The following is a 27,014-nucleotide window of genomic DNA, read 5'->3' on the forward strand; positions in this document are numbered from 1 at the left end:
CTTGGGCGGGGGAAGATTTCCACGCATTCTTGCTTTATCTATATTTGACAAAGGAGGACCGCTCCTAACGGGGCAACATTGCACCTGCTTCCCCATTTCTTCCCACAGTAACATTGTTGGAAGAAAGGTGTAATTGAGGTGCAACATTGCCCCCCTGTCATCATTTCCTGTCATTGCAAACCCCGGTGTGACTTTGGGGTTTTTTGTAAAGGCGGAGAGGCACCTGCTCTTCTGCAAACCATCCTTGAGTATGCTGGTGGCCCTCTAAGATGGCTGCATTGGGGGCAGATATCAGCGGAGTTGCCAGCTCAAATGTGACTACCCTATCCCCCATTTCGCCTTGCCCACGTGGTGGTGGAAAGACTTCCACACATTCCTTCTTTATCTGTATTAGATGAAGGAGAACCACTCCTAATGGGGCAACGTTGCACCTGCTTCTCCATTTCTGCCCACAGTAATGTTGTTGGAAGGAAAGTGTAATTGAGGAAGGTGGAAACGAGCAGACTCTGAAAAGTGATGTCATGCGTTTGAGAATGGTTCCAGTGTTGGGGGACCAGGAGTGTGGGGTGGTTGCCTGTCATCTCCAACTCCTCGGTGGGAATGCTGGTGGCCCGACAAGGAGGTTGAATGAAGGAGTGGGCCAGCGGAGGTGCCAATGCAGAGATGGCCCTCTATTTCTCATATCTTCCTCCTCCTTTCTGAGAAGGAGAAATGCTCAAATTCCTAATCCACGTGGCCTTTGCGCAGTAGTATCTCTCCTGTCAGGGCAACCTTGCATCTGGTACCCCATTTCTCCCCTCAAAACCATTTAAAGGACATGGCAGCTTTGCCCAGGTTGTATCCGGCTTAACAGGTGGGAAGAAACCTCAACCAATAGCCGGCAAGTAACCAAAGAGTGGGTTGTCCCCTTGCTCAAACAGGGAGGGAAAGGAAATGGCAAGCTGCGGCAGACCTAACATCTGGCCCATCAATTACTGGGCCTAAGTAGTAAGCCAGGCCTTCCGTGCTCACAGGAAGACCTACAAGGAACTGAGAGGAGAGCTGTAGACAGGCAAGAGTTACTTGTTATCGGCCCTACGGCCTTGCATAGACGGGTGTTGCTTGTTACTGGTTTTGAAGGTTACAGAATTGCTGTGTTATAAACACAGGAACATGGAAACATACAGAATGTGACTGAAAGATATAAAAGTCTTGCTGCTTAACCCAATAAACAGTCTCCTTGTCCACCTTGAGACTCGCCTGGCCTGCGTTCTTCCATTGCGAGTGCCCGTCTCCCCACTGCGCTGGACGCATGGAGGCAGATGGCAACAAATGGTGCCCGAACAGGGACAGGGACATGAACCCTGGACCCTCAGACTCAGCACCGCAACCCTCACGGAACAACTCATCACTGCGCAGTGACTCACTAAGGAACCGAAGAGGTGAGGGCATTTAAGTTTACTTTCATTTTCAAACACCAGGCTTACAGCAGGGAAGAAAATGGGACAAATTCAATTCCGTTCTCGGGATCATTATATCCAATTACTTAAGGATGTTGTAAAGGAGCGTGGGTTGATTATCACCACTGCCCAGATTGAACAATTTTTGGAATGCGTGGAAAAATGCTGCCCTTGGTTTCCAAAGGAAGGAAAGTGGAATCCTTTCACTGAGCCAGCTCCTTCCGCACCACCCCCTCCACCACCCCCTCCATGGGTCCCGAAACCAGCACAAACACCTCTGCAGCGAGCGATGGGGGCTGCTATGGAAGGGGGAGAGGAGATACCTATTGAATTATTGATGGGTTTCCCTGTGATGGAGCAACCTGACCCTGCTAATCCTGGTCAGTTGATATGTACCCACGAACTCCTGAATTTCAAACTATTAAAAGAAGTGAAACAGGGTGCTGCGACATATGGGCCCACCGCTCCTTATGTGCTGGCACTAATAGAAAGTATTGCTTCCTCAATTCTTTGCCCGTATGATTGGCAAACCTTAGCCAAGACTGTCCTGGATGGCGGAGACTATTTGCTTTGGAAGGCAGAATTTTTTGATTTGTGCGCGGAGCAAGCGCGTCGCAATGATCGCACCCGACCTCCAGTTCAAATCACTTTCGAGATGCTTACAGGGACTTACAGGGAGCTACAGACTCGTGAAAGCTTGTCCCAGTCCCTACCCAAAGGGGTACTGATTACATGGAAAACTGTTTTTACGGCGCTGCGGGCACTGCATCCCGCTGAACGGGTGTTACAGGAGGTGCCGGCGATGCGCGACTTGGGGGCAGGGAGTGATCAGGAGGACCCCCTGTCCTTTGAAGTTTTGCCTCCAACAGAAGGATTGGAGCCGGTGTACGCTGCTGTTCCGGATCCCGAGGACTTGCATCGGGACCAGGATCATAATGACTCTGGAGATACTTCTGACTCTGGGACTACAGACCAGAAGGAGGGATCTGATCTATACCCGCCTTTGGCCCCTCTTACAACGACGGCTGCTGCCGCACCCACAGCAAAGGACCTTTTGCAGACCCAGCACCTGCAGGCGGTATCCCGTTCGTCGATCGTTCCCCCTCCCCACCTTGCTCCCCCTTTGTCTGCTGCGCCGCCGTATGTATATGCTGTGCCTGCCACGGCGCAGCCTGCCTAGACCGGGGCCCTTTCGGGCTGCCGGCAGGAGGCATTGCTCCCAGGGGACGTACAGCTACTGCAAGCGATGCCGGTGGTGTATCTTCCCGGGCGGCCGGCTCAGTATGACTCTCTCCCTTATGAGTTGATTAAGGAGTTGCGGAAAAGTGTTCGCGATTATGGGTTACAGTCGTCCTATACAATGAATCTAATAGTGGCCGCTACCAACCCCGAAATTGGCTGCTTTACAAGTGATAGTCGCGGAACAATTGGCGGCGGGGCATATTGAACCCTCCGATAGCCCTTGGAATTCCCCTGTCTTTGTGATAAAAAAGCGCTCGGGGGCCTGGAGGATGTTGACTGATCTCAGAGAAATCAATAAGACGATGCAGCCAATGGGAGCGCTGCAACCTGGGCTCCCGAACCTGGCTATGATCCCTAGGAATTGGCCGATATTAGTAGTAGATATTCAGGATTGTTTTTTCTCTATTCCGCTCCACCCGGACGATCGCATTCGATTTGCGTTTTCAGTCCCTGTGGCTCACAGGACTCAATCTACTACGCGATATCATTGGACGGTCCTCCCCCAGGGAATGAAAGATAGCACCACAATGTGCCAGACTTACGTTGCGCTTTTGATAGCGCCGCTCTGCGTCAAGCATCCTGAGGCATATATTATTCACTATATGGATGACATATTATGCGCTTGTGCCACCGCAGCCCAACTACACGCCTTACGGCCTGCTCTTCTGGCAGCTCTAGAATCTGGAGGGCTGCGGGTTGCACCCAAGAAAGTCCAGACAAAGCCCCCGATCACCTATCTGGGACATATTTTGACAGATCGGACAGTGCCCCCTGTGACCCCTACCTTGGATGTTTCAAAATTAAAAACCCTTAATGATTTTCAAAAATTACTGGGGGAATTAAACTGGGTGCGCCCTTATCTTGGAATCCCCACCGATCAATTATCTCACCTTTTTGCTACCTTGCGAGGAGCCCTGGAGCTCTCTTCCCCCCGCTCCCTTTCACCAGAAGCCGCCCGGGCATTAGAGCAGGTAGTCAAAAAATTGGCTCAGGCTACAGTAGACCGTGTCACCCCAGGGATACCCTTATCCGCCGTTGTCGTTCCCACCTCTGTCATGCCTACAGGGGTTATATGTCAAGAACAACAATTGGTTGAGTGGATGCATTTGCCCACTCAGCCCCACCGCTCTGTTTCCCCATATCCGACTTTGGTAGCCCAGTTATTGGGTCGTTTAATTTGGCGCATTACCGTCCTTTCTGGGACTGGACCCTCTGCATTATACCAACCATATACTTCAGATCAACTTGCCACACTTCTTGGCAACGATCCCGATTGGCAGATCCTTTTGGCAATGCATACCGGGGCTTGGGTTACTGGTCTCCCAGATATTCCACGATTAAAGGTTTTCTCACCTTTTGCATGGGTATTCCCCTGCATCACGGTTCCGGAACCAATACCGGGGGCTATCACAGTTTTCACAGATGGAACGAAAGGCCGAGCCGCCTATTATTGTCCTCCGGACACTTCCCGCGTTATCCCCATTCTGTCCCATTCTGCTCAACACACGGAACTTGTAGCTGTGATGTCAGTCCTTCGCGATTTCCCTCATTCACTTAATATTATCTCCGATAGCCGGTATGCATGCTTTGTTACTCTTCACATTGAGACTGCTGCGCTCCGGTTTTCCGAGGCAGCCATTTTTTCCTTTGTTCCAGGAACTTCAAGCAACGATTTGTGCTCGTTCTCATCGTTTTTATATTTCTCATATTAGGGTGCATTCGTCCCTCCCTGGACCATTGGTTGAAGGTAATGCCTGTGCGGACCTACTTACTAGGGAACTTGCTGGCGCACCAAAGGCGATTATTTTTGTTGCACCACTGTTGGCTCCGGCTCTTCTCCCTTTAGACGCTACAGCCGCAGCCTCGCAAGCCCACCAGCGCTTCCACCAAGGGGTGGGAATGTTACGCCATCAATTTGGCATTTCTTGGGAAAGCATGTGGGCTATTGTGAAAGCTTGTACCTCCTGTGTTACTACATTACCTGCGGCCTCTGAAGCCACGAATCACCGTGGTCTTGTGCCAAGAAAGCTGTGGCAAATGGACGTCACGCATTACCCTCCCTTTGGCGGATTGGCTTTTATTCATGTTACTGTTGATACCTGTACACTATTTACTTTTGCGTCGGCTCACACTGGTGAATCAGCCAAACATGTTATGGATCATTTGTTTCTTGCTTTTGTCTTTATGGGAATTCCACAGGTATTGAAAACCAACAATGGCCCCGCATACACTTCTAAGGCATTCTGGTCTTTCTATAATACTTTTGCTATCCGCCTTGTTACGGGTATTCCATACAATCCCACGGGTCAAGCCATTGTCGAAAATCGTCATCGTTGGCTCAAAGCTTTTTTGGAGAAACAAAAAGGGGGAGATGAACTGACCTCTCCCCATAGGCAATTACAATCCGCTAAATATACCCTTAATTTTTTAACTATGGATGACAAAGTTCTTACCCCCCGCTGAAAAATGGGGTGGTAGGGAAACTAAGGAACACCCAGAAAGAGTAAAATGGAAGGACCCCCTCACGCGACAGTGGCGAGGGCCAGATCCCTTATTAACGTGGGGCCGAGGTTATGCTTGTGTCTTTCCAGAAACTGAGGACTGCCCGATCTGGATACCTACAAAGAACATACGCCGTTTCCTTTCTACAGTGTGTTCTCCCTCACCCTGCATACTTCAGGAGCTGACCGAGAACCAGGAGACAGACCCCGTGACTTTTCCTCCGGAGGATCAGCGGCCCAGTTCCCCAAAAGGATGATCGCTTTCCTGATCCTCGCTTTTTCCACCGTTGTGATTACTGAGGACTATTGGACTTTTGTTCCGTACCCTCCGTGGGTGCAGCCCGTTACGTGGCAGGACACGGTGGGAGATATTCTCACTAATGTTTCTGATCTTGTAGGGGGGATGCGATTCCATGGGAAGGATCAGGGGAAGAGGCACTTGTCAATGTCTCCCTCCTTGCTACTCGCGCTCCTATATGTTTCTCTGCAGCTCCGACCCCAAGTCTGTGTCTGTCTCTGCTCCCCCTCACTACTTGGGCTCAAGAATGAGAATTGCATGAACCCCAGCCCCGTTCGGTGTACTGTGGGATTACCCGTTTGACTACTGTATCCCATCGTTTGGGAACCTCACCTTCGGTACCCGAACTTCCTTCTTGTGTGTTTGCCAGCTCGTCTTGGCCACCATCAGAGTCTGTTTCGCCTATCTGGCAAACGTGCCGACAACCCTTCCCCACGGTTATTCATTTGTCCTCTCACGTTTTCCCAGCCACTCTACTGAATTGGGGAGGACATGACAACCTTACTTATTTATCCCCTTTGCATGGTTATCTTGGGTTTCTGCCCACGGATGCTTTCCAGGCTTTAGGTTCCTCTCATGCCGGAACTTCCTCCCCCTTGTACCCTAGTCTTTGGTGGGCTTTTGCTGCTTTGGGTCCAATCACGCTTGCTTTTGCTTGATTACAGGTCCCTTTCGATTCTATCCCAGTCCATATGGAAGAACGGCAAATAAGAGCATATATATTGCCACCGCAAGCCTTCCTTGTTGGCTACCCATCCCTTATCCCCTTCCCTTCCCTCTGGAATATTACATGTGATAATTGTAGACTTACCCAATGTATATCCGCCCGTGATGCCACTGCTACTATTCTTATAATAGAACAACCTCGTCATGCTATACTACCCACCTCATTATCCCACCCTTGGGCTGAGTCCCCTGTGGATTCTGCCCTGCAGATGTTAGCTGATCATTTTCGTATTCCAAAACGGCGACATCGTCAGTTTGTTGGATTGTTAATCACTGGGTTTATCGCTTTGGCATCCCTTATTACTGCTACCACCTTATCCTCTATTACCCTGCATACTGAAATAACACAGGCCTCCTTTGTTAATTCCCTTGCAAGAAATGTTTCTGATGCTCTGCAAACACAGTTACGATTAGATAAAGTCTTTACCGCTCACCTCTCTCTTCTACAGCATTCTCTTATAGAATTAGGAAATGAGGTTGATGCTCTGCGCACTCAACTTTCGTTTCAACGTTGTGATTATCGTTACCCTCATATCTGTGTGACCCCATATTATTATAATGCCACATTTCCCGGGTTTTCGTGGTCCGCGATCCGAAATCGGCTCCAAGGAGCCTGGCATTCTTCGAATGTCTCCCTTGATTTGTCGCACCTTGCCTTACTCTCTGATGCTATGCAAAATACCCGTCCCTTGATCATTCCTGCCGATATTGCTTCACCGATCATTTCTGCCCTTGAGGCGGTTAATCCTTTTAATTGGCTCTCAATGCTGCTTCATAGTCTCCCATATATTATTTTGTTGATCTTGGCCCTGTTTTGCCTGCCCTGCCTTGCCCGATGGCTATCTGTCTTCCTTCGCCTGCTTCTTACTCAACTCCATGCTTTGCAATTGTTTCAAAAACAAAAAGGGGGACTTGTGGCAGACCTAACATCTGGCCCATCAATTACTGGGCCTAAGTAGTAAGCCAGGCCTTCCGTGCTCACAGGAAGACCTACAAGGAACTGAGAGGAGAGCTGTGGACAGGCAAGAGTTACTTGTTATCGACCCTACGGCCTTGCATAGACGGGTGTTGCTTGTTACTGGTTTTGAAGGTTCCAGAATTGCTGTGTTAGTTATAAACACAGGAACATGGAAACATACAGAATGTGACTGAAAGATATAAAAGTCTTGCTGCTTAACCCAATAAACAGTCTCCTTTTCCAGCTTGAGACTCGCCTGGTCTGCGTTCTTCCATTGCGAGTGCCCGTCTCCCCACTGCGCTGGACGCGTGGAGGCAGACGGCAACAGCAAGCAATGGAAAATAGCCAGTGTGACTTGGGGTTTGAATAGGGCTGAGTTGTTGATGATGATGATGGCATTTATTAAGCACTTACTATGTGCCAAGCACTGTTCTAAGCGCTAGGGAGGTTACAAGGTGATCAGGTTGTCCCACGGGGGGCTCACAGTCTTAATCCCCATTTTACAGATGAGGTAACTGAGGCAAAGAGAAGTGAAGTCACACAGCTGTTAATTGGCAGAGCTGGGATTTGAACCCATGACCTCTGACTCCAAGGCCCGTGCTCTTTCCACTGAGCCACACTGCTTGGGAAAGACCTTTTTGGGTACACAGGTGGCCTTCCAAGGTGGTTGCATCGGGCATATGTCAGAGGAATTGTCCAACTCAGTGGTTATTCCCTGATCCTCCATTTCCCTTTCCCCACTTGGAGGGGGGAAGATTTCCATGCCTTACTCCTTCATCTGTATTTTATGAAGGCGGACCACTCCTAACGTGGCAACATTGCACCTGCGTCTCCTTATCTGCCCACAGTAGCATTGTAGGAAGGAAGGTTTAATTGAGGTGCTACTTTGCCCTTGATTCTCCATTGCTTGGCAGCGCAAACCCCAGGATGACTTTTGGGTTTTTTTTAGGGCAGAGGCTTTACTTTTTCCCAACCATCCTTGGTTACGCTAGTGGCCCTCTAAGGTGGTTGCATTGGGCAGGTATCAGTGGAGTTGCCAACTCAAGGGTGTCCCCCTTATCTTTATTATCCTTATCCCTGATTCCTTATTGTGAGCCCCACGTGGGACAACCAGATTACCTTGTATCTACCCCAGCACTTAGAACAGTGCTTGGCACATAGTAAGTGCTTAACAAATACAAGGTTCAGTGCTTGGTCCCCTTCTGTTCTCAATCTACACGCACTCCCTTGGTGACCTCATTCGCTCCCACGGCTTCAACTATCATCTCTACGCTGATGACACCCAGATCTACATCTTTGCCCCTGATCTCTCCCCCTCTCTCCAGGCTCGCATCTCCTCCTGCCTTCAAGACATCTCCATCTGGATGTCTGCCCGCCACCTAAAGCTCAACATGTCGAAGACTGAACGCCTTGTCTTCCCTCCCAAACCTTGTCCTCTCCCTGACTTTCCCATCTCTGTTGACGGCACTACCATCCTTCCCGTCTCACAAGCCCGCAACCTTGATGTCATCCTCGACTCTGCTCTCTCATTCACCCCTCACATCCAAGCCGTCACCAAAACCTGCCGGTCTCAGCTCTGCAACATTGCCAAGATCCACCCTTTCCTCTCCATCCAAACTCCTACCCTGCTCATTCAAGCTCTCATCCTATCCTGTCTGGACTACTGCACCAGCCTTCTCTCTGATCTCCCATCCTCGTGTCTCTCTCCACTTCAATCCATACTTCATGCTGCTGCCTGGATTATCTTTGTCCAGAAACGCTCTGGGCATATTACTCCCCTCCTCAAAAACCTCCAATGGGTACCAATCAATCTGTGCATCACACAGAAACTCCTCACCCTCGGCTTCAAGGCTCTCCATCACCTCGCCCCCTCCTACCTCACCTCCCTTCTCTCCTTCTACTGCCCAGCCCGCACCCTCCACTCCTCCACTGCTAATCTCCTCACCGTACCTCGTTCTCGCCTGTCCCGCCGTCGACCCCCGGCCCACGTCACCCCCTGGGCCTGGAATGCCCTCCCTCTGCCCATCCGCCAAGCTAGCTCTCTTCCTCCCTTCAAAGCCCTGCTGAGAGCTCACCTCCTCCAGGAGGCCTTCCCAGACTGAGCCCCTTCCTTCCTCTCCCCCTCGTCCCCCTCTCCATCCCCCCCATCTTGCCTCCTTCCCTTCCCCACAGCACCTGTATATGTGTATATATGGTTGTACATATTTATTACTCTATTTATTTATTTATTTATTTTACTTGTACATATCTATCCTATTTATTTTATTTTGTTAGTATGTTTGGTTTTGTTCTCTGTCTCCCCCTTTTAGACTGTGAGCCCACTGTTGGGTAGGAACTGTCTCTATATGTTGCCAATTTGTACTTCCCAAGCGCTTAGTACAGTGCTCTGCACATAGTAAGCGCTCAATAAATACGATTGATGATGATGATAATTATTATTATTACTGTCATTATCCTCCATTTCCCCTTCCCCATTTGTCGTGGGAAAGATTACCACATATTCCTACTTCATCTGTATTTGATGAAAGAGTACTGCTCTTAATGGGGCAGTGTTACCAGCTCTAGGGTGGTAACTTGATAACTGTCACCCGGAATCGGCACGGTGAGAGAGAGAGACCGGGGACAGAAAGTCACAGTTTTATACAAAATTTAGTCCTTGAGTCAAATTGAATTATTTGATTTTTGGGGGCACAGAGAATTGAATTATTTGATTATTTTGGACCCGGCGAGTTGAACCTCCCTTTCAGGAGGAATATGATTATTTAATGATATTAGAACTTCCCTATCGGGAGGAATTCACTTCTGGTTCGTTCACGTGTTGTGAGGCGGCTAGCTCTCAGCCATGTGCACTTCTCACTCAAGAAGAATCCACTTATGTGTTACCTGCACGTGGTGAGGTGGCTAACTCCCACCCATATTCCCTTCCCACTCGGGAGGAATCTGCTTATGCGTTACGCACCTGTGATGAAGTGCCTAGCTTCCAGCCCCACAAGCGTTCAGTGGGATGGGACACTCACCCATCCCATGGCTCCTCACTCGTTCAGTGGGATGGGACACTCACCCATCCAATGGCTCCTCACTTGGTGCAGGCAGAGTGGGCATCTCACGCTCTGGGCAGAGGTGATCCGCAGCCAGCTGCTGCAAGTCTCGATCCGCTGCACAGAAGGTCAGAGGCCGCAGGAATTTATTACCTGTGCTCCTAGGCCGTTCCAGCTTCCGGCCTCAGTTTATCCAATCCCCGCCCTTCCCGCCCCCCCCAAACCTAATTTGATTGGTACGGAGGTGAGGGACATCTTTTGTATTCCCAGCTTGGGCTGTCAATCGAACAGTTTTGGTTGTGGGGACGGTATCCCCCTTGCACTTCTGAGTTCCACCTGCTGGCTCGGGCGATAACGAGATAGCATTTGACCTTGAGATGGTGGGGAGCCGGGATCACCTTGGGACATTACCCTATCCTCCATTTCCCCTTTCCCACTTGACCGGGGAAGGATTTCCACACGTTCCTACTTCATCTGTATTTGATGAAGGAGGACCACTCTCAACAGGGCAACTTTGCACGTGCTTCTCCATTTCTGCCCACAATAACATTGTAGGAAGGAAGGTGTGAATGGGGTGTAACCTTGCTCCTGATTCTCCAACTGCCTGGAAGAGCAAACCCCATAGTGACTTTCGGGTTTTTTTTTAGGGAAGAGAAGTTCTTGCTCTTCCCCAGCCCATCCTTGTTTACACTGGAGGAGTATTGGAGGAGTTGACTTCCTAAGGGTGATTCCCTTATCCTCCATTTCCCCTTCCCCGTTTAGGCAGGGGAAGATTGCCACACATTCCTACTTTATCTGTATTTGACAAAGGAGGACCGCTCCTAACAGGGCAACATTGCACCTGCTTCTCCATTTCTGCCCACAGTAACAATGTTGGGAGAAAGGTGTAATTGAGATGCACAGTTGCTCCTTCTTCTCCACTGCCTCTCAGGACAAACCCCAGTGTGACTTTGGGTTTTTTTTAAGGGTGGAGAGGCTCCTGTTCTTCTGCAACCCGTCCTTGGGTTTGCTGGTGGCCCTCTAAGATGGCAGCGTTGGGCAGATATCAGCAGAGTTGCCAGCTCAAGTGTGACTACCTTCATTTTTGGTGGTGGAAAGACTTCCACACATTCCTACTTTATCTGTATTTGGTGAAGGAGGACTGCTCCTAACGGGACAATTTTGCACCTGTTTCTCTATTTCTGCCCACAATAACATTGTAAGAAGGAAGGTGTAATCGAGGAAGGAGGAAATGAGTAGACTCTGAAAATAGCTGCTATGCGTTTGGGAGTGGTACCAGTGTTGGGAGCCCAGGAGTGCGGGGAGGTTGCCTCTCATTCCCAACTCCTCGGTGGGAACGCTGGTGGCCCGACAAAGAGGTTGAATGAAGGAGTGTAACAGCGGAAGTGACAATGCAGATGTGGCGCTTTTATTTCTCATATTCCCCTCTTTTCTCATAGGGAAGAAATGCACTAATTCCTAATTCATGTGGTCTTTGTTCAGTGGTGTCACTCCTGTTAGGGCAACCTTGCATCAGGTGCCCCATTTCTGCCCACAAAACCATTAAAAGGACATGGCAGTTTTGCCCTGGTTGTATCCGGCTTAATGGGTGGACACAAACCTCAGCCAATAGCCGGAGGGTAGCCAAATGGTGGTTTGTCCCCTTGCTCGAGCAGGGAGGGAAAGGAAATGTCTAGAGATGGAAAGTAGCCAGTGTGACATGGGGTTTATTAAGGCAGAGTTCTTCCCAGGCCTCTCTAATCCATTTTATCCATTTTTGGGTACACCGGTGGCCTTCTAAGGTGGTTGCATCAGGCAGATATCAGAGGAATTGCACATTCATGGGTGACTCCCTAATCCTCCATTTCCCTTTCCCCACTTGGAGGGGAGAAGAGTTCCGTGCATTCCTATGTCATCTGAATTTGATGAAGGTGGACCGCTTATAATGCAGTAACGTTGTACGTACTTCTCCATTTCTGTCCACAGTAACACTGTAGGAAGGAAGGTGAATTGAGGTGCAATGTTGCCCTTGATTCTCCATTGCCTGGCAGGGAAAACCCCGGGGTGACTTTCGGGGTTTTTTTTGGGTGGAGGTGTTATTGCTTTTTCCCAACCCATCCTTGGTTACACTGGTGGCTCCCTAGGATAATAATAATAATGATAATAATGATAATAATGGCATTTATTAAGCGCTTACTATGTGCAAAGCACTGTTCTAAGCGCTGGGGGGATACAAGGTGATCAGGTTGTCCCACGGGGGGCTCACAGTCTTAATCCCCATTTTACAAATGAGGGAACTGAGGCCCAGAGAAGTGAAGTGACTTGCCCAAGTCACACAGCTGACAAGTGGCAGAGCCGGGATTTGAATCCATGACCTCTGATTCAATCATTCATTCATTCATCCATTCATTCAGTTGTATTTATTGAGTGCTTACTGTGTGCAGAGCACTGTACTAAGCGCTTGGGAAGTACAAGTTTGCAACATATAGAGATGGTCCCTAACCAACAGCGGGCTCACAGTCTAGAAGGGGGAGACAGACAACAAAACATATAAACCAAATAAAATAAATAGAATAAACATGTACAAGTAAAATAAATAAATGGAGTAATAAATATGTACAAACATATATACATATATACAGGTATATACAGGTATACAGGGACTCCAAAACCCATGCTCTATCCACTGAGGCACGCTGCTTCTAAATGTGGTTCTAAGCTTGCTTAGCAGCCATGCTGCTAAGATGGTTGCATTGGGCAGATATCAGATTTGACTACTTAAAGGTGACTCCGGAAGCAGCGTGGCTCAGTGGAAAGAGCCCGGGTTTTGGAGTCAGAGGTCATGGGTTCAAGCCCCGGCTCTGCCAATTGTCAGCTGTGTGACTTTGGGCAAGTCGCTTCACTTCTCTGTGCCTCAGTTACCTCACCTGTAAAATGGGGATTAATACTGTGCGCCCCACATGGGACAACCTGATCACCTTGTAACCTCCCCAGTGCTTAGAACAGTGCTTTGCACATAGTAAGCACTTAATAAATGCCATTATTATTATTATTATTATCCTCCACTTCCACTTCCCCAGTTGATCGGGGGAAAATTTCCACACATTCCTACTTCATTTGCATTTGATGAAGGAGGACCGCTCTTAATGGGGCAACGTTGCACATGCTTCTCCATTTCTGCCCACAGTGACAATGTTGGAAGGAAGGTGTAATTGAGGCAGAATGAAATGTACAAACTCTGAAAAGAACTGTCATGTGTTTGGGAGTTAGTCTTGGGTTGGAGGGCCAGCAGTGCAGGATGGTTACCGCTTATCCCTAACTTCCCGTGGGAGTGCTGGTGGTCCTATATGGAGGTTGAACGAAGGAGTGTACCAGCAGAAGTTACAGCGCAGTGGTGCCCCTTTTATTTCTCATATCCCCCTCTTTCTTTCAGAGAGGGAAAAAATGCACAAATTCCTACTCTATGTGACCTTCATCAATCAATCAATCGTATTTATTGAGCGCTTACTGTGTACAGAACACTGTACTAAGCTCTTGGGAAGTACAAGTTGGCAACATATAGAGACAGTCCCTACCCAACAGTGGGCTCACAGTCTAAAAGGGGGAGACAGAGAACAAAACCAAACATACTAACAAAATAAAATAAATAGAATAGATATGTACAAGTAAAATAAATAAATAAATAAATAGAGTAATAAATACGTACAAACATATATACATATATACAGGTGCTGTGGGAAAGGGAAGGAGGTAAGATGGGGGGGATGGAGAGGGGGACGAGGGGGAGAGGAAGGAAGGGGCTCAGTCTGGGAAGGCCTCCTGGAGGAGGTGAGCTCTCAGTAGGACCTTGAAGGGAGGAAGAGAGCTAGCTTGGTGGATGGGCAGAGGGAGGGCATTCCAGGCCAGGGGGATGACGTGGGCCGGGGGTCGACAGCGGGACAGGCGAGAACGAGGTACGGTGAGGATAGTAGTGGCAGAGGAGTGGAGGGTGCGGGGTGGGCTGTAGAAGGAGGGAAGGGAGGTGAGGTAGGAGGGGGCGAGGTGATGGAGAGCCTTGAAGCCGAGGGTGAGGAGTTTCTGCCCGATGCGCAGATTGATTGGTAACCACTGGAGATTTTTGAGGAGGGGAGTAACATGCCCAGAGCGTTTCTGGACAAAGACAATCCGGGCAGCAGCTTGAAGTATGGATTGAAGTGGGGAGAGACACGAGGTTGGGAGATCAGAGAGAAGGCTGATCATCATCATCATCATCAATCGCATTTATTGAGCGCTTACTATGTGCAGAGCACTGTACTAAGCGCTTGGGAAGTACAAATTGGCAACACATAGAGACAGTCCCTACCCAACAGTGGGCTTACAGTCTAAAAGGGGGAGACAGAGAACAAAACCAAACATACTAACAAAATAAAATAAATAGAATAGATATGTACAAATAAAATAAATAAATAAATAAATAGAGTAAAAAATATGTACAAACATATATACATATATACAGGTGCTGTGGGGAAGGGAAGGAGGTAAGATGGGGGGATGGAGAGGGGGATGAGGGGGAGAGGAAGGAAGGGGCTCAGTCTGGGAAGGCCTCCTGGAGGAGGTGAGTTCTCAGCAGGGCCTTGAAGGGAGGAAGAGAGCTAGCTTGGTGGATGGGCAGAGGGAGGGCATTCCAGGCCCGGGGGATGACGTGGGCCGGGGGTCGATGGCGGGACAGGCGAGAGCGAGGTACAGTGAGGAGATCAGCGGTGGAGGAGTGGAGGGTGCGGACTGGGCTGTAGAAGGAGAGAAGGGAGGTGAGGTAGGAGGGGGCGAGGTGATGGAGAGCCTTGAAGCCCAGGGTGAGGAGTTTCTGCCTGATGCACAGATTGATTGGTGGCCACTGGAGATTTTTGAGGAGGGGAGTGATATGCCCAGAGCGTTTCTGGACAAAGATAATCCGGGCAGCAGTATGAAGTATGGATTGAAGTGGAGAGAGACACGAGGATGGGAGATCAGAGAGAAGGCTGATGCAGTAGTCCAGACGGGATAGGATGAGAGCTTGAATGAGCAGGGTAGCGGTTGGGATGGAGAGGAAAGGGCGGATCTTGGCAATGTTGTGGAGCTGAGACCGGCAGGTTTTGGTCACGGCTTGGATGTGAGGGGTGAATGAGAGAGCGGAGTCGAGGATGACACAAAGGTTGAGGGCTTGTGAGACGGGAAGGATGGTAGTGCCGTCAACAGAGATGGGAAAGTCAGGGAGAGGGCAAGGTTTGGGAGGGAAGACAAGGAGTTCAGTCTTCGACATGTTGAGCTTTAGGTGGCGGGCAGACATCCAAATGGAGATGTCCTGAAGGCAGGAGGAGATGCGAGCCTGGAGAGAGGGGGAGAGAGCAGGGGCAGAGATGTAGATCTGGGTGTCATCAGCGTAGAGATGATAGTTGAAGCCGTGGGAGCGAATGAGGTCACCAAGGGAGTGCGTGTAGATCAAGAACAGAAGGGGACCAAGCACTGAACCTTGGGGAACCCCCACAGTGAGAGAACGGGAGGGGGAGGAGGAGCCTGCAAAAGAAGACTGAGAAAGAACGACCGGAGAGGTAAGAGGAGAACCAGGGGAGGACGGAGTCTGTGAAGCCAAGGTTGGATAGTGTGTTGAGAAGAAGGGGGTGGTCCACAGTGTCAAAGGCAGCTGAGAGGTCGAGGAGGATTAGGACAGAGTAGGCGCCATTGGATTTGGCAAGCAGGAGGTCACTGGTTACCTTTGAGAGGGCAGTTTCCATCGAATGTAGGGGACGGAAGCCAGACTGGAGGGGGTCGAGGAGAGAGTTGTTGTTGAGGAATTCTAGGCAGTGAGTGTGGACAACTCGTTCAAGGAGTTTGGAAAGGAACGGTAGGAGGGATATGGGACGATAACTAGAAGGTGAGGTGGGGTCAAGAGAGGGTTTTTTTAGGATGGGAGAGACATGGATGAGAGCTTGAACGAGCAGGGTAGCGGTATAGATGGAGAGGAAAGGGCGGATCTTGGCAATGTTGCGGCGCTGAGACCGGCAGGTTTTGGTGACGGCTTGGATGTGAGGGGTGAATGAGAGAGCGGAGTCGAGGATGACACCAAGGTTGTGGGCTTGTGAGACGGGAAGGATGGTAGTGCCGTCACCAGAGATGGGAAAGTCAGGGAGAGGGCAGGGCTTGGGAGGGAAGACAAGGAGTTCAGTCTTGGACATGTTGAGTTTTAGGTGGTGGGCAGACATCCAGATGGAGATGTCCTGAAGGCAGGAGGAGATGCGAGCCTGGAGAGGGGGAGAGAGCAGGGGCAGAGATGTAGATTTGGGTGTCATCAGCGTAGAGATGATAGTTGAAGCCGTGGGAGCGAATGAGGTCACCAAGGGAGTGCGTGTAGATCGAGAACAGAAGGGGACCAAGCACTGAACCTTCGGGAACCCTCACAGTAAGGGGATGGGAGGGGGAGGAGGAGACTGAGAATGAACGACCGGAGAGATAAGAGGAGAACCAGGAGAGGATGGAATCTGTGAAGCCAAGGTCGGATAGCGTGTTGAGAAGAAGGGGGTGGTCCACAGTGTCGAAGGCAGCTGAGAGGTCGAGGAGGATTAGGATGGAGTATGAGTCATTGGATTTGGCAAGCAGGAGGTCATTGTTGATCTTTGAGAGGGCAGTTTCCATGGAATGTAGGGGACGGAAGCCAGACTGGAGGGGGTCGAGGAGAGAGTTGTGTTGAGGAATTCGAGGCAGCGCGTGTAGACAACACTCGTTCAAGGAGTTTGGAAAAGAATGGTAGGAGGGGTATGGGGCAATAACTAGAAGGTGAGGTGGGGTCAAGAGAGGGTTTTTTTAGGATGGGAGAGACATGGGCATGTTTGAAGGCAGAGGGGAAGGAACCAGTGGAGAGTGAGCGGTTGAAGATGGAAGTTAAGGAGGGGAGAAGGGATGGAGCGAGAGATTTCATGAGATGAGAGGGAATGGGGTCAGAAGCACAGGTGGCAGGAGTAGCACTTGAGAGGAGGGAGGAGAGCTCCTCTGAGGATACTGTTGGGAAGGACGGGAGAGTAGCAGAGAGTGTTGAGAGTGGGGGGGTTGGAGAAGGGGGGGAAGTGACTTTGGGGAGGTCGGACCTGATGGATTTAATTTTGTTAATGAAGTAGGAGGCCAGATCGTTGGGGGTGAGGGAAGGAGGAGGGGGAGGAACCGGGGGCCTGAGAAGGGAGTTGAATGTACGGAAGAGCTGGCGGGGGTGATGGGCATGGGTGTCAATGAGGGAGGAGAAATAGTTTTGTCTGGCAGAGGAGAGGGCTGAGTTAAGGCAGGAAAGGATAAACTTGAAGTGAACGAGGTTGGCATGGTGTTTAGACTTTCGCCAGCAGTGTTCGGCAGCTTGAGCATAAGAGCGAAGGAGGCGGACAGTGGCAGTGATCCAGGGCTATGGGTTAGTGGTACGAGAGCGGTGAAGGGAAAGGGGAGCAAGTGAGTCTAGCTGAGTAGAAAGGGTAGAGTTGAGAGCAGTGATCTGATCATCAAGACTAGGTAGAGAGGAGAGGGAGGCGAGTTGGGGTGTGAGGCGCTCAGAAAGATGGATGGGGTCAAGAGAGCGGAGATCTCTGTGAGGGAGTAATATGGATTTACAGGGGAAAGGAGTGTGAGTGAGGAGGCAGGTGAGAAGATTATGATCAGAGAGAGGGATTTCAGAGTTGGTGAGGGTGGACACAGTGCAGTGATAGGAGATGATGAGGTCGAGGGTATGACCAAATTGGTGAGTGGGTGAGGTGGGGTGGAGCAAGAGGTTGGCAGCGTCAAGGAGAGATAGAAGGCAGGCGACAGAGGAGTCATCAGGGATATACTTCATATAGTAGTACTATTCATGTCAGGGCAACCTGGCATCTACTTCCCCATTTCTGCCCATAAAACCATTAAAAGGACATGGCAGTTTTGCCTGGGTTGCATCTGGCTTAACGCGTGGGAAGAAACCTGAACTAAAAGCCAGAGAGTAACCAATGGGTTGTTTGTCCCCTTGCTAGAGCAGGGAGGGAAAGGAAATGGCTAGCCATCAAAATTTTCTGGTGTGACTTTGGGATTTTTTTAGGGTGAAGATGTTCCCGCTCTTTAACCCGTACTTGGGCACACTGGTGGCCCTCTAAGATGGTTGCACTGGGCAGATACAATAGGAGTTGCCAACTCAAGGGTGAGTCCCTTAACTTGAATTTCCCCTTCTCCACTTGGCAGGGGGAAAAATTCCAGCCTTCCTATTTCATCTCTACTTGATGAGGAAGAACTGCTCCTAGAAGGGGCATCATTGCACCTGCTTCTCCATTTCTGCCCACAGTAACATTGTAGGAAGGAAGGAATAATTAAAACCAGAGGAAATGAGTAGACTTGAAAAGAGGTGTCCTGCGTTTGGGAATTGTGCTAGGGTTGGGGGTCTGGGAGTGCGGGGTGTTTGCCGCTCATCCCCAACCCCTCCGTAGGAGAGCTGGTGGCCCGACAAGGAGGTTGAATTGGCACCTGCCAATGCAATGGTGGCCTTGCATTTCTCATATTCCCCTCTTTCTTTCAGAGAGGGAAGAAATGTGCAAATTCCTAATAATTATTGTTAGGAATAATTAATAATGCAGTAATAATAATAATAGTATTAATAATAATATTAATTTTATATTATTAATTAATTATGATATTAATAATTATTATTAATAATGCAGTGATAATAATAGTATTTGCTAAGCACTTACTATGTGACAAGCACTGTTCTAAGCACTGGGGTAGATACAAGGTTATCAGTTTGTCCCATGTGGAGCTCACAGTCTTAATTCCCATTTTACAGATGAGGTAACTGAGGCACAGAGAAATTAGATGACTTGCCCAAAGTCACATAGCTGACAAGTGGCGGAGCTGGGATTAGAACCCGTGACCTCTGACACCCAAGCCCGTGCTCTTTCCACTAAGCCACGCTGCTTTCTCAGCAGTAGTATACTATTGTACAACTTTGTTTCCTCCTCTCCATTTCTGCTCATGGTAACATTGTTGGAAGAAGGAGTATTGAGGAAATTGGAAATGAGCAGAGGCTTAACATAGCCATCATGAATTTTGTAGTTGTTCCAGGGTCGGGAGGGTTCCTGCTCCTCACCACTCCCTCCCCGGGAATGCTGTTTGCCCTATAAAATGTTGCATTAAGCATTATGCCAGAGGAAGTCTGAGCTCAATAGTGGCTCTTTTAGTCACAATTCCCCCTCCCCTTTTCAGAGAGGGAAGCTATCCACACGTTGCTATGCCACCCTAGCTTGATATATTAGTACCATTCCTCTTCTGCAGGCTCAGGGGACTCTGAGGCCTGGGACGTGGCCCCACTGGGGACCAGATCCTTGCCACTGGGTCTGCCCATCCCATGCCATGCAGGGGGCTCTGCCGAAGAGCGGGAGGTGTCTCCAACTCCCACCACCACCAACCTTTCAACGCAAGGTCCGTCCAAGGACATGGGCTCCTGCTAACCCCTTCTTGTCCACCCTGGAGGCTTTTGTGTGGTCAACATCTCTTTGGAGGCAGGTAGACATGGATTTCTGGCCTCGTCTCAAAGGAGGGAGTGACCAGTGACAGCACTGAAGAACAAGCTCGACTTCTCATAACATCTGCCTGACCTGTCTTTCCCCTGCGTTCCCCCATGTCCTGTTTACCATCCATACAACTAGAAGCAGCCACCTTGAGCTCCCGCTGCCTCAGCCTGTTCAGCCTATCAGTGCCAGGGTTGATGAGAAGTCAGCAACAGTCAGCAGGACTGGGGGTCTTTGCTGGGTGGGGCAGGTGGTCACTGACCCCCAGCAGGCCACAATATTAGGAGGAGAGCCGGGAGAAGGCAGTGAAGCCACATTTAGATGTTTCCAGGTGAAGAGGGTGGTCCACCGTGTAAAAATGCCGGAAGGTGGCAGAGGATTAGGATGGAGCAGTGGCCACTGGCTTGGCAAGAAGGAAGTCATCGGTGACCATAAAGAGCACCATTTCCCTGGAGAGCTGGGGGCAGAAGCCCTCCTCTGCCCTCCTTCGTATTTACAAATCTCACAACTGGAAGATACTGCCCTGTGCTCTGCGCTCCCATTGCCTCAGTTGTCCAGGCACATGAGAGTACCATAAGGCCATGAGTCGGCAGTCAACATAGGATTCTTGAAGGCCTGGATCTTGACTAATAATAGGAATTATTAAGCACTTACTGTGGGAAAGCACTATACTAAGTGCTGGGAGAGAATAAACAGGTAGGAATCAGGCAGAATCCCTCTCCCATGGGATTAGCAAGAATGAGCTAAGAGATCGAGGGCAACTGGAAACCACTACAGGACTCTGTGGAAGGAGGGGTTGGGGTAGAGGCAGTGCTCAAGAAAGATCACTGGGGAGAAACCAATCTTAAAATGGAGGGCAGCAAGGAGCAGCGGTGACAGTGCAGGTGAGCAGTGACCAGGGCCTGGATTAGTGCAGTGGTGGTGGAGACTAAAAAAATGATTAAAGCAACAGGGTGAATAAAGAAAGAAAAGATAGGAGTCTTGCACATATTTACTTTTTCCCAGCATTTTCCCTCATTCACAGCTCTCTCATCTTTCCATCTCCCCATCCCCTCTTATCCATCTCTAGAATCAATAGGAAGAGAGATTTCTGGAGGAGGGGGAGTTAGCATTGATACCTCTTTGCAAAACTTTGTTTATTTCCCTTCCTATCCTCCTGTTCCTAGTCTACTGCTTGTCAGTCTGTCCTCTCCTCTCTTTTATTGGGCCACACTTTGGATGTCTCTTCTCTTTCCAGGACAGCATGGGTCGAGGAACTGAGTGAGAGAACTTTCTAAACAGTCTTTCTCTCTTGTAGAAGGAGTCAGAAACTTGGTGGCATTCTCTCAAGCTTCTGCCTCAACCTCACCACCTTCCTCAACTAGGAAATGGTGAGTCATGGGGGCCAGAGAGATTTGACTTGCTCAAGAATACCTGGTGAGTAACGTGAGGGGGAAGAGAAAAGAGCAAGAATGTGATTAAAACAAAAGTTTCCTGTCTTCAAGGCTTAGGCTGAGTCACCTGGCCCTGCCACACTTCCCCATGTCTGATTCAGTGGAATCCTTGCCCCAAGGCAATCTGGGATTCAAGCAGCTACAGGAGATGTTGCTTTCCGGTGTGTCTTGGTGGAGTTGGTACTAATATGAGGCAGGAGCTCTGTGTATATTTAAAATCTCCAGTGGCTACCAATCAATCTGCGCATCAGGCAGAAACTCCTCACCCTGGGCTTCAAGGCTCTCCATCACCTCGCCCCCTCCTACCTCACCTCCCTTCTCTCCTTCTACAGCCCATCCCACACCCTCCGCTCCTCTGCCGCTAATCTCCTCACCGGGCCTCGTTCTCGCCTGTCCCGCCATCGACCCCGGGCCCACGTCATCCCCCGGGCCTGGAATGCCCTCCCTCTGCCCATCCGCCAAGCTAGCTCTCTTCCTCCTTTCAAGACCCTACTGAGAGCTCACCTCCTCCAGGAGGCCTTCCCAGACTGAGCCCCTTCCTTCCTCTCCCCCTCGTCCCCCTCTCCACCCCCCTCATTTTACCTCCTTCCCTTCCCCACAGCACCTGAATATATGTATATATGTTTGTACATATTTATTACTCTATTTATTTATGTATTTATTTTACTTGTACATATCTATTCTATTTATTTTATTTTGTTAGTATGTTTGGTTTTGTTCTCTGTCTCCCCCTTTTAGACTGTGAGCCCACTGTTGGGTAGGGACTGTCTCTATATGTTGCCAACTTGTACTTCCCAAGCGCTTAGTACAGTGCCCTGCACACAGTAAGCGCTCAATAAATACGACTGATGATGATGATGATGATGAAGGAATGGATGTGCAGACCACTGAACTAGCCACTTGGGGAGCATATGAAAAAATAGCTGAAGGCAAAATCCCTACCCTTGAGAAGCTGGCAATTCTTCCATCTCCCAAACTGAGCAAATCCTCTATTTATTTATGGTTACTGAGGCACAGAGAAGCTAATTGACTTGCCCAAGGTCACACAGTAGACAAGTGGTGGAGCTGGGTTTAAAACCCATGTCCTCTGGCTCCCAGACCTGGGCTCTTTCCACTAGGCCACACTGCTTCTCATTTTCTCCTGACCAGATGAATTTGGGTTTGGCTACTTATAATGAATGCTTCAGCATAAGGCCCACCTGGCTCCTTGCGTGGGATGGGGACATGGGTTTCCTACTTAAGGACAAACTTGGAGCCCATACTCCCTTTCTCTTTGTACATTTAAAGAGTAACTGTCTCTGATGAGAAGTACCTGGATAGCCTGCTGATTCCCCTTCTTCCCCCACATACCCGCCAACTCCCCCGTAGAGATGGGGCTGCTACTTCTCTCCTTCAAACCCACTGATGGCCACAAACTTGGTTTCCTTTCACTTTCTCAACATCTATTTTCCAAACCAGAGAAACAGGAGCAGTGGAAGAGGGAGAAAGAGAGAGAGAGAAAAGTAGAAGTAGCTAGGCTAGCTACTCAGCTAGGCTCACCCTAGACACAAATGAAACAGTATTCCAGAAAAAATTACAAACACAGAATATACTGCTTTGATTCTAAGCAATTGACATTTAATATCATGCATTCAATATAGAAAATATAAAAATAGAAATTACTCATTGGCTTCCAGGACATCTTAAGCACATCCAGCAAACATTCATTTCACTATTAGTGCACGGCCACTGTCCATTTTGGTGTTAAATACCAAATACAATGACTTACAAGCAACATACCGGAAAAGCTCATCTCTGTCTAGTGTTCTGGGATAATATTGACCAATGATTTGCTATTTGTTAATGCACTGATAAAGGGAGAATAAAGAACTGATTGCCTCTCATTTAATATCAGTTCTATGATATAGCCAGAGCTGCCGCGCATTTTAAGCCAAGGCATCAGTATGAGAGCATTCACCTTCTCTTCTGTCAAGTGACGACGCAATGCTATTTTTCCCTTAATGCTAAGAGTGGGCATTCATTACTTTTTCCAAGTCCTTGGGCAAAATTCAGTCCCCTGATGCAGCCCCCAGGAGAGGGAACTCCGTCCAAAACCTAGGACTCGGGCCTGGCACAGTAAAGCAAATGAAGATTATGTGATCTGGAGGGCATTCTGACTTTCTGCAGCTCGAGACCCTTTCTCAGGCTTTTCTTTCATACCATCATTCATTTGCACAAAGAGCTTGGCAAAATTGCTCCCCTTCATCCCACCACGGAAACTACGGGCAGCGAAGGCGTAGAGAATCGGATTCAGACAGCTGCTGAGGAATATCAGTGCAATGGAGAGAAGTCTGCCCGACTGTACAACTTGGAGCAAGGCCTGGGATCTCTCTGGGTTGGAGGATTTTAACAATAAAGCAGCGACTGTCAGGATGTTGAGGGTGTGGAAAGGAAGCCAGCAAGTACAGAAAACGATGACAATGGCTGCAATCAGTTTTCCAGTCTTGTATTTCTTCAGACTTCGCATGTGCTGGATCCTCTGAGCCACACAGGCATAGCACACAACTAAGACACAGAGAGGAATGACAAACCCAAACAGCGTCTCCACAACATTGGGGGTAATAGGTTGCTTATTAAAATCATATAAAACATCTGGACATTGGATACGTCCATCTGCCTGCACCGTTGACGTAAATTGGAGAAGTGGAGTTGCAAACACTGCGGCCAGAGTCCACACAGTCCCTACCACCACATAGACCACCCTCTTCCGCTGCCACCTATGAGAGGCAAATGGGTAGACAATGGCTACAAAGCGATGAAGGCTCATCAGGGTGATGAAGTTGATGCTGGCATACATGCAGAGGTAGACGAGGTAGACGATGAACTTGCAAAAGATCACCCCGTAGATCCAACTGCCAACAATCAAGTGGATCAGGATAGGCAGCGTGAGCAGGGCCAAAAAGTCAGCCATGGCCAGGTTCAGGATGAGGACTAGAGTTACCGAGCGCTCCTGGATCTGGGCCAGGATGGTCCAGATAACCAAGCCGTTCCCAGGGATCCCCAACAGGAAGCAGGCCCCCGCAAACAGTGAGGGCACCAGAATGTGCTCGGCCCAAAGACAGTCAGCTAAGGTTCCGTTGTCATAGCCCATCGGGGTACCTGGCAACTCCATCCTGTAACCCACCAACTGTCCGCACGGCTGTTTCCTGCCCTCGCCCGAGGAAGCATCTGAAAGGTCTGGACCAGAGAGAAGCTGAGAGCTCTCAGGCTCATTGAGCTGGGGAGAGCTCCCCAGAACCAAGAACTCCCTGAGCTCCCCAGACCTGAGAGCACTCTGACCTCCATTAGGCAAAGCCTCTGAGGAATGAGCCCTCTCCTGCAGGTAGATGGCTTGCCAGTTTAGTGGGAGTGTGTCTGATAGATGTTCTTCTGCAACAGGAGAGCCACTAAACAGCTTCTTTTCCTTCACGTCACTCCAAGGATCCACCCAATCGTCCCATCCCCAAATGGGGAATTTCCATCTCATCATCCAACACGTTGAGACAAGCTCCTCCGTGGGAGGAAATGAAACAAAATTCATCCAAATTCAAAATGACCTTTGCTGATTTTGACCCGCCTGCAGCTATGAGAAGGAAAATTATGCTTTTTCCTGTTGGTGAGGAATGTCTTGGCAATATCATTTCAAGCTGAGCTCGGTACTTGTGTTCACTTTGAATAATCTCCTTTCCTCTCTCAATCATTTAATAAAGTAAAATAACCTTTCCAGTACTCTAAAATCCATCAATAATCTCATAAAAACTCCTCTCAGCCCCTTATGAACTAGATTATTATTATTAGTAGTAGTAGCAGCAGCAGCACTTACTGAGTGCCCACTTGTTGCTGTGCACTATGCTAGGAGCTTGCGGGGGTACAGATAGCCACGTGATACATTCCCTGCCCACAAAGGATCTTATGCTCTAATGGGGGAGACGAACATTAAAATATTTATAAGACTGGTCAAAATAAATAATTGAGCACAATGTGTGCTAAGGAGTAAATGAGTTCCTACATTCTGGACTCAGGGATGATATGGCTCGGGGTGCTGGGAAATTAGTGGGGGGGAAGCTTGTTGAAGGATGTGGGATTTTCAGAGGACTTTGAATGTAGGGAGAGCTGGGGTCTGCGTGGTGTGAGAAGGAAGGGAGTTCCAAGCCAGGGGAACAGTTTGAGCAAGGGGATGGAGGTCTCTCTCTCAGCCAGGTGTGGGTTCACCCCTGAAACTCTGCTGTGCTGCAGGGAGCAGTTGTTTAGGTGAAATCTTAGTAATCACAGTCCCACTCTGCAAGCCTAGGCCTGCGTGTCTCTCTATGAAATACTTTTGGAGACTGGTAGTGCTCTAGTATGTTTCGTAGTGCAATCACCTCATAATGGCCTGTGGTTTGGGGATCTTTTGATTGATCGGTGAGTCCTTCAAGTGGATGTTTCTTCAGATATTTAGAAAAATACGTGGGCTTTTTCCCAGGTGCTAAAATGTTTAATTTCTTTTTCTGAATGCTGATCAAGTTGCGCTGGTTAAAACAGCACAATACACTCGGTGGGAATCACACCAGTATTTGTTGATTTGATTTACCTTGCTTTTGGACTGAAAGAACCCATTAAAGGCTTAGGATTTACATTTGGTCCAATAATAATAACTGTGGAATGTGTAAAGCATTTACTATATGCCAAGCACTGTGCTAAGAGCTGGGGTAGATATAGGATGATTTCAGAATAGACACAACAGCCTCTGTCCCAAAAAGGATCAAGTCAATGCAGAGAGGGAGAACAGGTATTGAATCCCCATTTTATAAATGAGGAAACTGAGGCATAAATAATTTAAGTGACTTGTCCAAGGTCACACAGCGGGTAAAAGGCAGAGTCAGGATTAGAACCCAGGTCTCCTGGCTCCCTGTTCTGTGCTCCACTGTTCCTGAAAATGAAATCTGCCCCCAAACCAATCCAAATATGAGGTTTCCCCTAGCACAATTCCTGACCTAATAAGACATCTCCAGGAGATTCCCATGATAAGAACAACCCAGTAATTGGCAGACTACTAATTAACATTGCTCTCATTTAAAATTTCCTCAATTGTGCTTATCCTAGTAGAAGCCTCCATTCTGATGGAACTGTCTCATCGCTTTATTCAAATTTTATTCTATTTTGCCAAACCTAATTTTACCTTACCAGAAACTAGCTCAGTATTTCTTTCCTATCAGCATAGTATACAAGATGCTAAAGCAATTATTAATTATAAAAGAAAACCAGAGAAGAGGGAGTAGCCTCTTTATTTTCCTTATCATGAATGGGAGAAAATGAACAGTTGATCTTCCATGGTCATTTGAACCCCGAGTCAAGAGCCACAACCGTTCCATACAAATGAATGAAATAATATTGGATTTAGTCCAATACTAGCTTTGAATAAGAAGCATGACCAAAAATTGGCTGCTGCTATGAGGGAACACTGTGGTGTGAGCATGTACTATAGAGATTCAATTTGGCCTGTGATGGGTTTGATAATAACACTTTTGCCTGTTTGGGGAAACAGTATTCAGACTTTTCTTTCCATGGTGATTAGAATGCAAGGTGCAAGACTGCCAAGACCCACAAACAGTGGGCTTCTCCCTGCAGGAGGGAGAACTCACTCTCCTGGGGACAAGAGGGAAAAATCAATCTAGGGCTGTTTGATTCCCATGCTAAACTTAGTGAGAAGAGGGTAGCTAGCAGTCTGCACAATGAGGCTAGAATTGAGAGTGCTCTTGAAGAACTGAAAGTGGTCAGATGCTTACAGAATGAACTTTAGTCACCAGAAGGATGGAGTAGTATGCCTGGAGAAGAAAAGCATACTGCGAAAGGCAAGATGGGAAAGGTTTGTGAGTGCAGGT

The 27,014-nt window shown here is 48.7% G+C and overlaps 1 protein-coding gene across 1 annotated transcript; it reads right to left on the reverse strand.

The window, feature by feature from the left end:
• Positions 1 to 23,266: 23,266 nt before the first annotated feature.
• On the reverse strand, positions 23,267 to 24,286 carry LOC119949868 (C3a anaphylatoxin chemotactic receptor-like). The gene has a single exon (XM_038771703.1). The coding sequence runs from the start codon at positions 24,284 to 24,286 to the stop codon at positions 23,267 to 23,269; it is 1,020 nt and encodes a 339-aa protein (XP_038627631.1).
• Positions 24,287 to 27,014: the final 2,728 nt, after the last annotated feature.

Source organism: Tachyglossus aculeatus, chromosome X1 (assembly GCF_015852505.1).
Source record: "Tachyglossus aculeatus isolate mTacAcu1 chromosome X1, mTacAcu1.pri, whole genome shotgun sequence".
Taxonomy (NCBI): Eukaryota; Metazoa; Chordata; class Mammalia; order Monotremata; family Tachyglossidae; genus Tachyglossus; species Tachyglossus aculeatus.